Genomic DNA, 14,747 nt, shown 5'->3' with positions numbered 1-14,747 from the left:
GTAGATGAGCAGATACATCGGAGCACATTTTCGAGCTGCTTCTCTAAAGAGAGGTTGAGACATTATGAATGACCCAGCAGAGCACAGCTGTCTGAGGAAAGACATCATTACGACTGAATCTTAATTAGGAGCAGCTCAAGGGTTTCTTCACAAAACGCTGTGAATCTGTGGAAGTTATTCAAAAGTATGTGAAAGCAGAGATTCTTTTTGATTAATGAAAAAAACGCAGTTTGACTGACAACAGCAGAAAACAGACTTAGAATTTTTTAAATATAAAATGTGTACGTAAATGTTAAACCAAAAAAAAACATTTTTTTCCCATAAAAAGTAAAAAATTCAGAGATTAACATCGTAATTTTGCCAGAAAAAAACTCTGATATCTCTGAGACTCAAGTAGTACATTTGTGAGGAAAAAAAATGGATTTTTTTTTTTTGTATGATGTTATATAAGGGCCATTGTAAAAAGAAAGAAAAAAAAAATTCCTATAAAAACTCAAAAATTCCAAGATTAAAGTCGTAATTTTGCCAGAAAAAAAAAGTGTGGATATATCTGAGACCAAAGTAGTAAAAAAATAGATTTTTTGGGGCAAACTTTTTTTTTTCCATTGGCCCTTATACGCCATCGTAAGAGAGCCAGAGGAGAAGATTAATATTCAGAGAAAAAAACAAAAAAATTCCGAGATTAAAGTCGTAGATTTGCACAAAAAAAAAATAACGTGGATATTGGATATCGCTGAGATTAAAGTGGTAAATTAGCGAGGTAAAAAAATGGCAATTTTTATTTTATTTTTTCTACAATGGCCCTAAAACACCATCGAAAAACAATGGCAGGAAAACATTTAATTACCAGCTGTTATCTCATTTAAGACTTTACTGGCTCCACTATTTCCTCTTGCTGCTGTTGTCAGGATTTCCATTGTTGCTTACTTCATGTCAGCGGAGCCTAATTAGATGTTGCTGAGCGTCACTGTCGGTGCGCTGAGTGACGATTGACTTTGTGTGTTTACCGTGTGTGTCATCTTCTCTCGCTTCCCCCCAGGTGGTCCAGGTTTACACGACCCATGTGAGAAAGAGCCAACAAACACGCTATCAAACATGACCGACCAGCAGGCAGAGGCCGTTACCTACAGCGCACAGGTACACACACACTCACACACCTCAGCTTAAAGACACAGTTGTTATCACCCAGCTGTGGCCGCCCTGAGCTGTCAGTGAGTGGAAATCAGTAAACAACAGGCCTATTTCCAGACAGAAAGATCCCATCACCACTAACAGACGTGCTACAGTGCGAGCGTACATGTGCGTCTCCACAAATAGCCGCGTGGTGCTGCATTTAATGATCAGTGTGGGAAACTATTGCCACTGCAAGCCATAAATCCATCCCTGACACCTCCGAGGACAGTATTTGTGTGCTGCGTGTGTGCCCGCGTGCCATCGCGTCCTTCCTCGCACACACACTCGACTGAGCAGGGCAGCCTCTGAGCCGCATGGCTTAGTGAATCCTGCCGACCATTTCCTTTGAAGGCAGCGTGAACGAGGCTGGAATGTCAATGGGGATAATTGTATTGGAGCAGATACAAGAGGAGATAGGAGAGAGCGAGCTGTTCTGTCAATGAGCTGCGGCGAGCCTCATGAATATCTGAGACACTCCACCTCCCTAATGGATTTATATTAGCCGAGGAGCCCCACGTGCAATTCAGGGTATCTTCCTGATTGTTTGTGTGGATTGAGGGTGTGTACAGAAGATGGAGAGTGATAGATAAACACATGCAAATACTGGTCAGACTATCTGCTCATGTTATTCCTATAAAGAGGGGGGAAAAAGCCTGTTACTCAGGTTATCTAAGAGCGTGGAGCTGCGTGCAAACATTCATTAATGCACAGATAGGAGATTCAATTCTCGTATACCAGAGTGTGTACCTGCATGTGTAGGTTCTTGTCTCTCTTTTTTTTTACAATATGTTTATTGTTTTTTGACATTTACAAGTGCAAATCATTTAAAAGGGCATGTTAATCCCCTTACACACCCCCACACATCTCTGCTTATAAAGAAGGTTCCTCGTACAAGTCGTAGCTCGAACATAGATAGCCTCTCTGTGTGGATGTTGTCCCCGTGCTTTTGTGCGTTCCCTCCAGGTACTCCGGCTTCCTCCCACAGTCCAAAGACATGCGTGTTAGATTAATTGGTGACTCTAAAATTGCACGTAGGTGTGAATGTGAGCCTGAAAGGTTGTCTGTGTGTCAGCCCTGTGATTGACTGGCGATCGGTCCAGGGTGTAACCCCGCCTCTCGCCCAATGACAGCTGGGATTGGCTCCAGCGACCCTGAGCAGGATAAGCCGTATAGATAATGGATGTATCTTTTAACACTGAAAACTTACATTCAGACAGAAAGGGAAACAAATTTATGTTAATCGTCCAGCTCGTCTCCTTCAATCAGTATATTCCCCAAGTCGCCATGCTCGACAAAATAATCTCTCTCATTATTTTAACCAGAATTTACAAGCTCCTTCTGTGCCCTGCTTTCACACAGCAGCTTCACTTCAAATCTACTGAAAATTATACCAAAAGAAATAAGTCTATGAATGTATTTTGGATATGCGGAGCAAACTGCGGGGCATTCTCTTAAGTTACTAATCCGAGTATAAAGATTGCATTGGCCTGTGTTATGACTTTAATTTATAAGTACAATCAGCTGGAGAGGGAAGCGCTGCGAGATAGTGTTTGTAATTAATTTCCAGAGTCTTTTTTTTTAAGGAAGTTGCAATATCAAGTTTAATTATGGGAAAATTTGTGTCGCGGTGCTAAATTGCAGGAGTGCCTCTTTAAAAGTACAGGAACAAAATGATTCAACTGTTTATGTCTTTACTGTTAATACAGTTTGAATTCTCATCTTTTCCTTCTTACCTCTGTCTGTGTGTGTGTGTTTGTTCATCCAACAGCACTCTCTCAGACTCTTGGCATTCGGGCAGATGTACAAGGTGCTGGAGATGGATCCTCTACCCTCGAATAAACCATCACAGAAGTACCCCTGGTCGGATAAAGAAGGTGCGTGCGTGTAACTGCGTGTCTGCTCGCTCTACCTCCGCCTGTGTGTCTCTGTCTTCTGTCCGGTTTTTCCCCCCACACCTCCGTCCTGTCTGTCTACTCAGTCGTCCAGTCTGGATGTATCCATTTCTCACACTGCTCGTCTGCTTGAAGGCTTGTCTATCTGCCCCTTTGCTCGCATAAATCCTACTGCGCACCCTTCCTGTGTAGAATCTTTCCACACATGAGCTGACCTTTCTGCATGTTTTTGGTGCTTTCCTACACACCAGCGCTGACAAAAGTATTGCAGACATTTGAACCATGACAAAAGGACATGTAATTTTTAATCTTATAACCTTACGAGAGGTTTATGCAGGAACGTTTCAGCGGTCGTTCGCAAGAGAGTTGGCAAGTTCTCAAAGCGACTTTAGCGGAGAACCGCCTCATGGCGGCGTCGTGGAAAGTTGCCAGAGCGTTTGCAGCTTAAGGTGCATGTAGGAAAGAAGCTTATATGTCTTCCTCGTGGTTTGACTGTCTGCTCCGCTGATCTCGTCTGCGAGGTTATCCATCTTAACTTTACAAATTGCTTGTTTTGTGCCTCCCTCTCTTTCTGTCCGTCTCGCGCGAGTGCCTCTTTGTGTTCATACAAACAACTCTTGTAATAACTGATTGATTCCCTTTATGCCTCTCTCTCTCTCAGGCTTAGGTCTGAAGAGGCCGTACGAGGATGGAACGATGGATGACAAGGACCTCATCAAGAAGATGAAGAGGAATCTGAGGAAAGGTACGAGGAGGCAGGGAAGAGAGATAAATAAATGTTTGCATTCAAAGCGCTGAAAACAAAGTGGCTAAATGCTTAGCGATGCCGTAGCCTTGCCTCTCTTCCATTTGTCTCTATTTCTCTCCGTCTTTTCCCCGTGTCCGCCTTCCCTTTCTATCCCGTGGAGGCAGATCAATAGTATCGATTGCTAGCGTTTTAGTAGGCCACCCAACCGTCCCAAGCTCTTTCTTCATACAAGCAGAAGATGAACAACGGCTAATGGAGACAGAGAGGCATCTTTTAGATATCGGCAAACAAGAGGAAGGTGATTGAAAGAGAGAGAAAATAGAGAGGGACCTTTATTCATCACGAAACAACCGGAGAGAGTGCCAAAAACCCTCCAGAAGATCTGATTCATTACATACAGTCTTGATAATTCTTACACCACCTACAGTCCTTTATTAAATGCATCCTACTTTCTGCCTCCTCCATTCAGTCCTCGACAGCAAAGCCATAGACTCCAACCAGCCAATGAACGCCCTGATGCGGTTGAACCAGATCCGGCCGGGGCTGCAGTACCGCCTGCTGTCCCAGTCGGGCCCGGTTCACGCTCCAGTCTTCACCATGTCCGTGGATCTGGACGGAACCATTTACGAAGCGTCCGGATCGTCCAAGAAGACCGCCAAGCTCCACGTCGCCGTCAAGGTAAGAAAGAAAACCACCAATTAAAGAAGAGAGAGATGATTTGGCTACCTGAAGAACTTTCTAAGCTCCGGCTGCAGCCAAACCTGTGTGTATGTATAAATATGATTGTGTTTGCCTATTGGTGTGTGCGTGTGTGCGTGTGTGTGTGTGAGGAGGGATGGAGGTGGGCAAATCCATGTAATCCCAAAGTGGTTGTGAACAAAGAGGCTCTCCAGAGCACAGAGCCGGGATAATCCGCTATCGGCTCTATTCCCATAAAAGGCTTTCTCCCCTTTTTCTGCTCTCCTTCTCACTCACTTTCTTTTTCTCACCTTTTGATCTTCCCTTCTTTCTTTCTCCCCGTTTCGTTCTTCCTCCTTTTCTGTCCATTTGCTTCAAAAACTGCTCATTCTCCTTTTCTCTTCTGGATGCATATTGTTCTGAATCCCTCTGCTGCTCTGTGAGGACTCACAGTGAACTCTTGTGACTCTGTGTGTTGTAATGGCTTTATTGTGGCTGTTATGGGAGTTAGATTGAACACATGCAGCACAATGGCTGTTTTTTGTTTTGTTCTCTGACACACTATTTTAATATCAACATGTCGGACGGTTGTTACGCTGGCTCATTTACAGTTACAGCTTTTCATTCTCACTGCCTTTGCAGCTCTCTAAGGGCCCGATCAGACAGGACATGTTATAGTAGCTGGGGGCTTTTTTGTTATTGTTTTCAATGAGAGGGACGCGTTTTTCAGCTCTGTGCACCTCGCGTTTTTGAGGAAACGCTCCGAGCGCCTCGAGTTGAAAAAACTTTAACTCAAAGCAGAAAAGCGCCCAACATCATGGCCATTTTTTCTCATTGTCCAATCGGATGAAAGGAGAGGCGGGCCTTCTGTCAGTTTACAATATAACGGTTAGGTAAATGACAGCTAATGATTCAGTGGTTGCCTTCACAACAGTAGAAAAAAAAGCCGCCCCCAGCTGCTGAAACGCGCTCTGTCTGATCGGGCCCTAACTCAAATAAAGTGTTTACACAGCAGAGTGATCACACACTAAAGGTTATATGTTATTATACAACATTTAGTTCTGACCAAGTAATCTGATTGGATAAGAGGCATTCCACGCGTGCTGATATAGAGAACAACATCACTGGGACTTTTCACTCTGCGTATCACTCCGCCTCAACCATCTGTTCTGAATACTGTTAATTAACATTACAACAGGCTGTGTATTACATTGAATGAGCTGGTTCCTCTGAATCACACAGCAGACTCTTATTTCACTGGTTGATGATAAATTAACAACAACAAATATACATGATAAAAACAGCTGATCTGTGGTAACCTGTAGACACAGAGTGCAGGAGAATGCTTGTGTTGCTCGGCAACAACAGTCCAGTTTCAGTTAAGTTGTGGAACTGGTTGAGTTGTTGGAGCAAAAAGTAATCTGTTGTTGATTATTACTGTTTACTACTATTTGCTGCTTGTTTGACTTTAACTTTTTTTGTTTAACTTGTTTAACACCCAAGGTCATGATGTTATACTGAATATCAGCACGGCTGAGATTATCTGTGACCGAATCACAGCTGTGATGATATTCAGTACATCACTCCACCTCATCTCTTTTAGTTGAGGTATTTTAACAAATAAAAGATCCAAGATGTTGCTGTTTACACACTTATGTGTTCGACAACGTTAGAAGGACACTGCTGAATACTTTACCAGCCTTGTTTTTCTTTCCGTTTTGCTCATTTGTGGAAAATTATGCATTTTCGGAACAGTTCTTATTTGCTGTGTTTAAGAAAACCTACTTTTTTTTTTGAGTAAACGAGGGCACATTATCTAGATTTTGTGTGATTACAATAGCGAGACATTGCTGATATTTCAGTCACTTCTTTTCTTGAAATCAGCAATAACTTGACACCAGAAATACATACGTTCATTAAGGCCTGCATGATAGCAACAAAAATAGGACTGTCAACCGTCATAGCGTATGTTGTGTCTCGCGTCCTCTCGGCTCCCTTTAACGTCCTCCTCATCCTCCCTCTCCAGGTTCTTCAGGCGATGGGCTACCCGACAGGTTTCGACTCAGACCTGGACCCCATGAGCTCGGACGAGAAGTCGGACGGCGAGGGGAAGAGCGAGACGTCGTCGCACCATAGCAATAACCCAACGCACTCCTCAGACAGTTCCAACACACTGGAGGTGAAACACCCGCTATCACATACACGCAAATTCAATTTGTGCGAGACATAATCATTTAAAATGATTCAAATGTTGTCGTTAATGTGGTTTAAAGACACCTCCTGCACATCATGTTCCTTCTCCCTGTTTTATTGCCCACCGTGTGCTTTCTAATGAAGCTATAAAGATGCTTTTGAATTAAAATGCTTTGTTTCACTGCCCAGGTACGAACTCAGGGTCCCATACTGACGGCGAGCGGGAAGAACCCCGTCATGGAGCTAAACGAAAAGAGACGAGGCCTCAAATACGAACTCATCTCTGAAAGTGGAGGCAGCCATGACAAACGCTTTGTAATGGAGGTGAGAAACAAGATTATGAAACATGTACACATGGAAAAGACTGAAGTTCAGACATATAATCAGAAAATATTAAAAAAAAACTGTACAAATACAGTTGCACATACAGAGGATGACACACACGCACACACATTTGGAAACAAGCTGATCTCTGGTACAGTCAATCAGTCAACCTGGCTCCTGCAGCCGGCCTGCTCTCTGTGGGGTGTGTTGTTTTCCGACATGCCTGGCTGCTCCATCGCTCTGCTGATTGATTAGCAGGCCTGCTTGACAGCGGGGCTCCGCTAAACAAGCCGTCCTGTTCAAGCCTGACTCGCCGGCTGAGTTACTGATGACTGATAAATGTATTTCTGTGCGCACGTCAGGTGGAGGTCGATGGGCAGAAGTTTCGCGGGGCAGGCCCCAACAAAAAAGTAGCAAAGGCCAGCGCCGCTCTGGCAGCTCTGGAAAAACTCTTCTCTGGTCCCAACGCAGCTGCGAACAAGAAAAAGAAGATACTGCCTCAGGTACGGAGACGCACACGGACACAGATATGACCACGACGTGCACACAAAGCAATCTTTTAATGCCTTCTTTAAGAGCTAATGTGTCAGTGCAACAGGTTTACATGTCTGCTCTGATCGGTATCAGCAGTAGGACAGCTTGTGCACTCTGTTCACCCTTCAGAAATCAATAGCACTTCCTTTAACAAGCATCTAATCAGATCAATACTACACAGTTATTAGATAACCACTATTCCTCTTAGGATGACCAACGTTAAAGATTTCTATGCGCTACATTTTTGTACACATCTGTGTGTCTGCATCACTTACATGTATACATTTATACGACTGTGTTCAGACTAAAGGAGCCCTGGCGGCGGCTGCAGCAGCCTCGGCAGTAGCAGCTCAGGTAGCCAGAGGACGGGGAAGAGCAGCCCTGGCAAGAGGAGCCTTCGTCAGCGCGGCCGCACCAGGATACGTCACACCAGGTAGCGAGCGGACTCTTTTATTGCAGTACATTTTGAGGTAGTTTGAAGGTCACTTTAAGGTGTGGAATGATTTAAAACGAGCAGCTGATATTTCCTTGTTGTCGATGTATTCTAATGCATGCATTGTGTCAAAGAATTGTTGCCCGAAATTGGATCCTCGTATCAGTTTTTCTCTTGGAAATATTAGTATTCTTCTGTCCCTGTTCCCTTCTTATCATACAAATGACTTTTCTTTACCGCTGTTATATTACTTCTTTTTTATATCCATCACATTTATTTTGCGTCATTGGCATTTTATTTTCCTGTCGGCTTTACAGAACTGACATTTCTCTATTGCTTTTGGCTTCTTCCTCAGTTTTCCGCTAACAATACGCTGCATTTCTTTCCCTTGCAGTTGTACTAGAAATATCACGAGCATTCAGACAGTAACACACAATACCATGACAGTAGTTATGTTGTGCATTGACTGTTTTAGAGCTTAATAATGAACCGTGTTAACATTGAATCATGCAGGAAAAATAGGGCCCACAAATGATCCCTCCTATTGATTTTCATGTTGTGCCGAACATCGACAAACAAAGGACGCTGCTGCATGTGAACGAGTGAATGTGGCCCATTGATTTTAGCTTCTGCTCAGCCTCGCTCGGCTAAACTTTCATAAGGTGTGCAGCCAGAAATTAAAACAAGTGCCCAAATGAATCCGACTCTGTAACCTCTTCTCCGTCAGGCTTCGGGACACCGTATGGCTACAGCCCCGCTGCAGCAGCTGCTCCTGCATACGGTACGTGCTCCTTGTTTATTTTCCCTCCTTACCTTCTTCCACCTTCTCTCCTCTCCTAACCACAGAGTTCCCCCCTTCTAACCCAACATACCATAACTGCTAACCATCTGTGGGTTAATTAATGTTACGCCTCCTCTTCCTTTTTCCTTTTCCTTTCTTGACTTTTTCCTAAAAGTTTCCGGGTTCTTCACTGACCTCTGCTAAAAAGCTTAAACCGAATATCTCTGCTTCAAGCGTATCAGCCTGTGCTGTGGCTCATTGTCCGCTCACCACTTGTTATTGTATCTGCTTGTTGCCACTCGCTCCCTCATCTCTTCTGATCTGAAGACCACTCAGAGCTCCCCTCAGTCTCACCCTCTGACCTCAGAGCTCCCCGAATCTCGTCATAATCATGATGACACACGCACATGCACTCGCAGTGCAAGCTGACTGACTAATCAAGCTTTCCTGGACGTATATTGACCCCGACGCGCTGCCTCTGCTGCCGTCTGCTTCATTTCTGTTCAGATTAGCAGCACGCATAGTGAGAGTTCCTCACTTTACTCGCTGTTATTTAAGACGGGGTGGCAGCGCCGCTCCTGTCATGTTACTGCTGCTAAGCGTTTCCATGTCCTCGCTGCTGAATGGGAGACACACACATGCAGGAATAACAGACATTTATAGGCTTAAATCTACACCAGTCCTAACTTTAACAGCATAGTTACCCATATGTCCCTCTATCACCTCCACAGACTCAGCCTTGTGCAACCATGTAGCATTAGGAGGCCTCTCTCTGCATCCTACAGCTCGGAGTTTGAATGAGTCTTATGTGTTAGAAGGAACTGCTCTGGGGGCCCATGCAGATGATTAGTACCCCCATGAGATCCCAGCAGCTCTGCATATGAAGCACGCCTTAGTCGCTCTGTTTGTGTTTGAGCTGGAACTCTGCGTTCGAATGCGGTGTTTCGTTTCAGTCCCTGGCACCCACGCACGACATGTTCTGAAATACTCCGAATTCAATGGTAGTTCCTGCTTACAGCTAACCAGCTAATTTAAATGACTGAATTATTTTGTACACTTCTTATTTTTTGGCTTGCTACTGCACTTGACGTATGGCATAAAATTTAATAGGCAGTGAGTGAGTGGCTTCATGCCGAGCCTATGGAAGCACATGGTAAATGTAAAGGCGATTAGATGTCTGCTGTGAGGGCGACGAGGTATAAATCTCTGCTCCGTTACTCATCAGCACATGTCACATATCCTGGTGGGTGATCATTGTGAGTTAGCTGACCTCGAGCTGTAACCTCAGCTGTAACCTCCAACAAGTGGGTAGAATAAAGACTAATATAAAATGTGAGTTCTTCACAGAATTTACTGCAGCCTCTGGAATGAAATGTTCCATCCTCACATTTTTATCAGCACGGAGCCTTCTGTTCAGCCTCGTTTCTCGCATATGGGCTCGCCGCATGTGGAGAATTTAAGGCAAAGTCTACATATACAAAGTATACACAAGATACACCTGCTGTTTAGGCGCAAACATTATTTCCTTTTTACACATTGTTGACTTATAATGCAGAGCCGCAGACACAGAGAGAAAGCATCCAAGCTAGTGTTTGAGTTGGCCCAGCTGTGGCTTAAATTTCACACATTTCATATCTTTGGAAACAACGCTTTCATCCTGTTTCCCGCTTTTTCTCTGTGCTCTGGCACTTTGCTGCTTTTGGCTTAGAATGTATTCTAATGCTGCTGGTCTCACTAGACCACTTAAACATTCTGTGGAGTGCAGAATATAACATTAAAACAGAACATAGAACAATGTATCATAGAGTGTAGAATGCTATACCATAGTACACAGAACATTGTGTCATAAAATTTAGGAGATTATACTAAACACCAAGCAACACAACACGCAACACATGGAACACAGGACACTTTATCAAGAATGTAGAACATGTCAAGAACGTAGAACATTATATCATAGATCACAAAACATTATGTTATAGAACACGCAACAATATAACATACCACATGGAACATTATACCATATAACACAGAATGTTATAGCATAAAAGGTTGAACATTATATTATAGAACACAGTACATTATATATAAATTGCATTAACATTATTACAGTGTACACAGACGTTATAAGACAAAATTTAGAATATTACATTAGAACACAGGACATTATATCAAAGAACGTAGAACATCATGTCATAGAAAAAGGAACATTATACCATACATTATATAATAGACCACAGAACATTATACCAAGAATAAACAACACCATATCAAAGAAGACAGTGCATTCTATATAAATTGTAGAACATTATACCATTGTACACAGACCGTTATATGATAACATTTTGAACATTACATTAGAACACTGAACATTATATGAAAGAACATACAACATCATATCATAGAACACAGAATACTTAATCATAAACCCATTATATTATAGAGTGAATAAACATTATACCACAGAACATTATACCATAGAGTACAGGACATTATATAATAAAATACAAAACACTATACTATCGAACACAGAACATTATACTATAGAACACAGAACATAATACTATAGAACACAGAACATAATACTAAAGAACACAGAACATAATACTATAGAACACGAATATTATACTATAGAACACAGAACATTATACTAAAGAACACAGAACATAATACTAAAGAACACAGAACATAATACTATAGAACACGAATATTATACTATAGAACACGAATATTATACTATAGAACACAGAACATTATACTAAAGAACACAGAACATTATACTATAGAACACAGAACATAATACTAAAGAACACAGAACATAATACTATAGAACACGAATATTATACTATAGAACACAGAACATTATACTAAAGAACACAGAACATTATACTATAGAACACAGAACATAATACTAAAGAACACAGAACATTATACTATAGAACACAGAACATAATACTGAAGAACACAGAACATTATACTATAGAACACAGAACATAATACTAAAGAACACAGAACATTATACTATAGAACACAGAACATAATACTGAAGAACACAGAACATTATACTAAAGAACACAGAACATTATACTCAAGAACACAGAACATAATACTAAATAACACAGAACAATATACTATAGAACACAGAACATAATACTGAAGAACACAGAACATAATACTAAATAACACAGAACAATATACTATAGAACACAGAACATAATACTATAGAACACAGAACATAATACTGAAGAACACAGAGCATAATACTAAATAACACAGAACAATATACTATAGAACACAGAACATAATAGTATAGTGCAAAACACTATTCCATGGAACTGCCCATGGAAAGACAATCCCATAGACCTTAAAACATATCATGGACCATGACACATGATTTCAGAGAACAGAACATTATCTCATAGAACGTAGAACACATGACCATAGAACATAGAGCAGTAGGCCCTAGAATAGTTACTATACCAAAAGCTCTTCTGGAATGACACATTTCATATTAATCACATGAGAGTACAAACAACAACGCCTCCTGCTTCACCGTCTCCTTTAATAGAGTTTCACACTTCATTACAACTTGGGTCTTAAAATTGTAGTTTTGCCCTCATACCTTCTGTAAGTGTTCTAATAATAGTTTCTCACCAGGTTGATTGCTGAGATCTGTCAGAGTCAGCCACACCACAGATTGTCCAAACTTACATAGTCTACTTTCGTTATGTGTGTATGTACACTGTTCCCCATGAAATGGGATAACATAACATAGTGGTGCTTTAACTGCTGCTGTGTGTTTAACATGATCTCTCGCCCCTTCAGAAGTTGTGGTTCTAATGTTGCCATGTTCCCAGATCTAAGTTATTTTCTATTATCAAATTAATAAGATTGCTCAAACTTCAAAATAAGACCCAAGTTGTAATAACCTGAAATTAACTCTGGCCTTTTTGCTTCCTCTTTTTAACTCTGAATCTCTCTCCTTCTCGGTTCCTCTAACCGCCGATGAAGGGTTAAACACATTCCTGCCTGTTCTCACACACTTACACACCGCCCTGTTTGAGTAGTAAAGTCATTCATAGATTTAAATGTAGCGTAGCTTGTAGCGTAGCGAGCAGAGAACCACGTGATTATTTGTTGCCCTGGTCTCACACAGAGCTGTGCTCTTCTCATGTCTCCCCTCTAGGTTTGCCCAAGAGAATGCTTCTGTTGCCTGTCATGAAAGTGCCTGCCTACCCCGTCCCTCACTACCAGTTCTTTTAGCACAGGAGACACACGCACCAAACACGTTTTCATACATACCAAACGCTTTTTTTCCAAACCATACAATTCATTTTTCTATAAGGGAATCTGTTTTTTTCTACAACAGCAGTGATGGGTGAGGTCGAAGGACTTGATCTGAAGATTTGTTAAGGCGCTTTTTATTTTATTGTATTACTGTTTTATGTCGAATGACAAAATACTGCAGGTTAAAGTTCTTAAGAGGTGAAAACTTGAAGGATTTGTACTGTGAATTGTGACCTCATCCTCTGAGTCTATATCAGCCTTTTGTTATTGTGCAGGGAGAGGACAGCCTTTGCGATATGAGACACATTCTCTGTAAAAAGTAAATAATAAAGTAAGCTGTGTGAAGGATACATAAATAATATTGTTTAAAGATGAATAAAGTTTATCTGTTCTTTATCTGCCTGGTGTATATGTCATTCAAAGGCTTCACCTTTGCGTTAGATTACGAGCAGCTTTTATCACTTAACATGTGGAAAGATTTACTCGCTCATTCAGCATTCTCTGACCTAAACTTACATTTAGCTTTAGTATTCCACACGCGCACACGCGCACAGATTGAATTCCAATTTCTTAGAGTATCTGGGTGCGTCTGGTTACATCCTTTTGACCCTCAGCTTATCGATATTCAAAGACAACGGCGAGGAGACAGAGGGTGAATTTAGAGAGCTCTCGTCAGATCCTGCATCTTGTATTCACCTGCACGATCTCATTACCTCACATGGATTAATATTTGGCAGGTTTCCCACAGCTAAGCGACGTATCACCTACAGTACATATGGAAATCTTTAATATGTGCTCACCTAAGCCTGCGGCAGCCTTAAATCTGGGGCTTATTGCATTGTTGATTCTTCTACATAAACAGCAATAAGTATTTAGGGATCCACGTGAATTCAGACCTAAATGTAAGTGTGTTCATGTTATTACTATTTCATTATTTCAGTTCATATATATATTTGTTATTTTTGCATGTTTGGGCTCCTTCAAATAGGGGTCAGCATCAACCAGCCACTAACAAGTGAGTTCAAAATCTGTTTTTTTTTTTATTAAAATATTTCCTTGAAGAAAAATCTAATAACAGGCTTAAACAAATAAAAAAGATTACTTATCAGAAAAGATAGTTCATTACATCAACAAGTCAAAGGTCAGTGCCTGTAGGGCAGAGTTCTTGGCTCTTCACCATGTCCTGGTCATCCCATCAGCAAGAGATAATCCCCCGAAGACGTCTCCATGGTTACAGCTATGAGGCGAAGCCATTGGATGAGAGGACTCAATATCTTGTCCAATGGTTGGTTGAGCTCCATCATGTTGCAGTAATATCTTTTTAAATGATGTTTCTCTGACATCACCAAAGCCTAAAACTAACATGATTGAAGCCATGAATTTCCTGCTGTTACAATCTGTGCATGTTTCTCTGTTTTTCATCTGTTCAAGGTTTAATTTAATTCAGGCGAAATCAAAAGCTGATTTCCCAGCTGATTTGAGAGAATATACTCTCAAAACTAACCAATACCTGATCTCATTGTCAGTCTGTACATGTTTGCTGTTAGCCTCCTACCCCCACTGCGTAAATCAATCATTAGATATTTGAAATGAGCCTTTTCTTTTTAAAATCTAAATATGAAAGTAATAGTTTTGGAAAATAAGCTTCTCCACTGTCATGCTGAGAGTTAGATGAGAAGATTGATACCTCACACTCATGTGTGT

The 14,747-nt window shown here is 41.4% G+C and overlaps 1 protein-coding gene across 1 annotated transcript in view; it reads left to right on the top strand.

Moving 5' to 3' along the window:
- strbp (spermatid perinuclear RNA binding protein) overlaps positions 1-13,439 on the top strand; it is an 86,165-nt gene extending 72,726 nt beyond the window's left edge. Inside the window, exons 10-19 of the mRNA XM_069673442.1 lie at positions 1,040-1,137; positions 2,942-3,047; positions 3,727-3,810; positions 4,283-4,491; positions 6,518-6,670; positions 6,874-7,008; positions 7,371-7,511; positions 7,846-7,975; positions 8,703-8,756; positions 12,943-13,439. Of these exons, the coding sequence (XP_069529543.1) occupies positions 1,040-1,137; positions 2,942-3,047; positions 3,727-3,810; positions 4,283-4,491; positions 6,518-6,670; positions 6,874-7,008; positions 7,371-7,511; positions 7,846-7,975; positions 8,703-8,756; positions 12,943-13,019 (1,187 nt within the window). The 3' untranslated portion in view covers positions 13,020-13,439. The remainder of the gene's footprint in view (positions 1-1,039; positions 1,138-2,941; positions 3,048-3,726; positions 3,811-4,282; positions 4,492-6,517; positions 6,671-6,873; positions 7,009-7,370; positions 7,512-7,845; positions 7,976-8,702; positions 8,757-12,942) is intronic.
- The last annotated feature ends 1,308 nt before the right edge of the window (positions 13,440-14,747 follow it).

Source organism: Semicossyphus pulcher, unplaced genomic scaffold (assembly GCF_022749685.1).
Source record: "Semicossyphus pulcher isolate SPU_LCO1_2020_fin unplaced genomic scaffold, fSemPul1.0.p SCAF_22, whole genome shotgun sequence".
NCBI classification, from domain to species: Eukaryota; Metazoa; Chordata; class Actinopteri; order Labriformes; family Labridae; genus Semicossyphus; species Semicossyphus pulcher.
The sequence above is the reverse complement of the archived record's forward strand: the minus strand, read 5'-3'. Positions and strand labels throughout refer to the sequence as shown.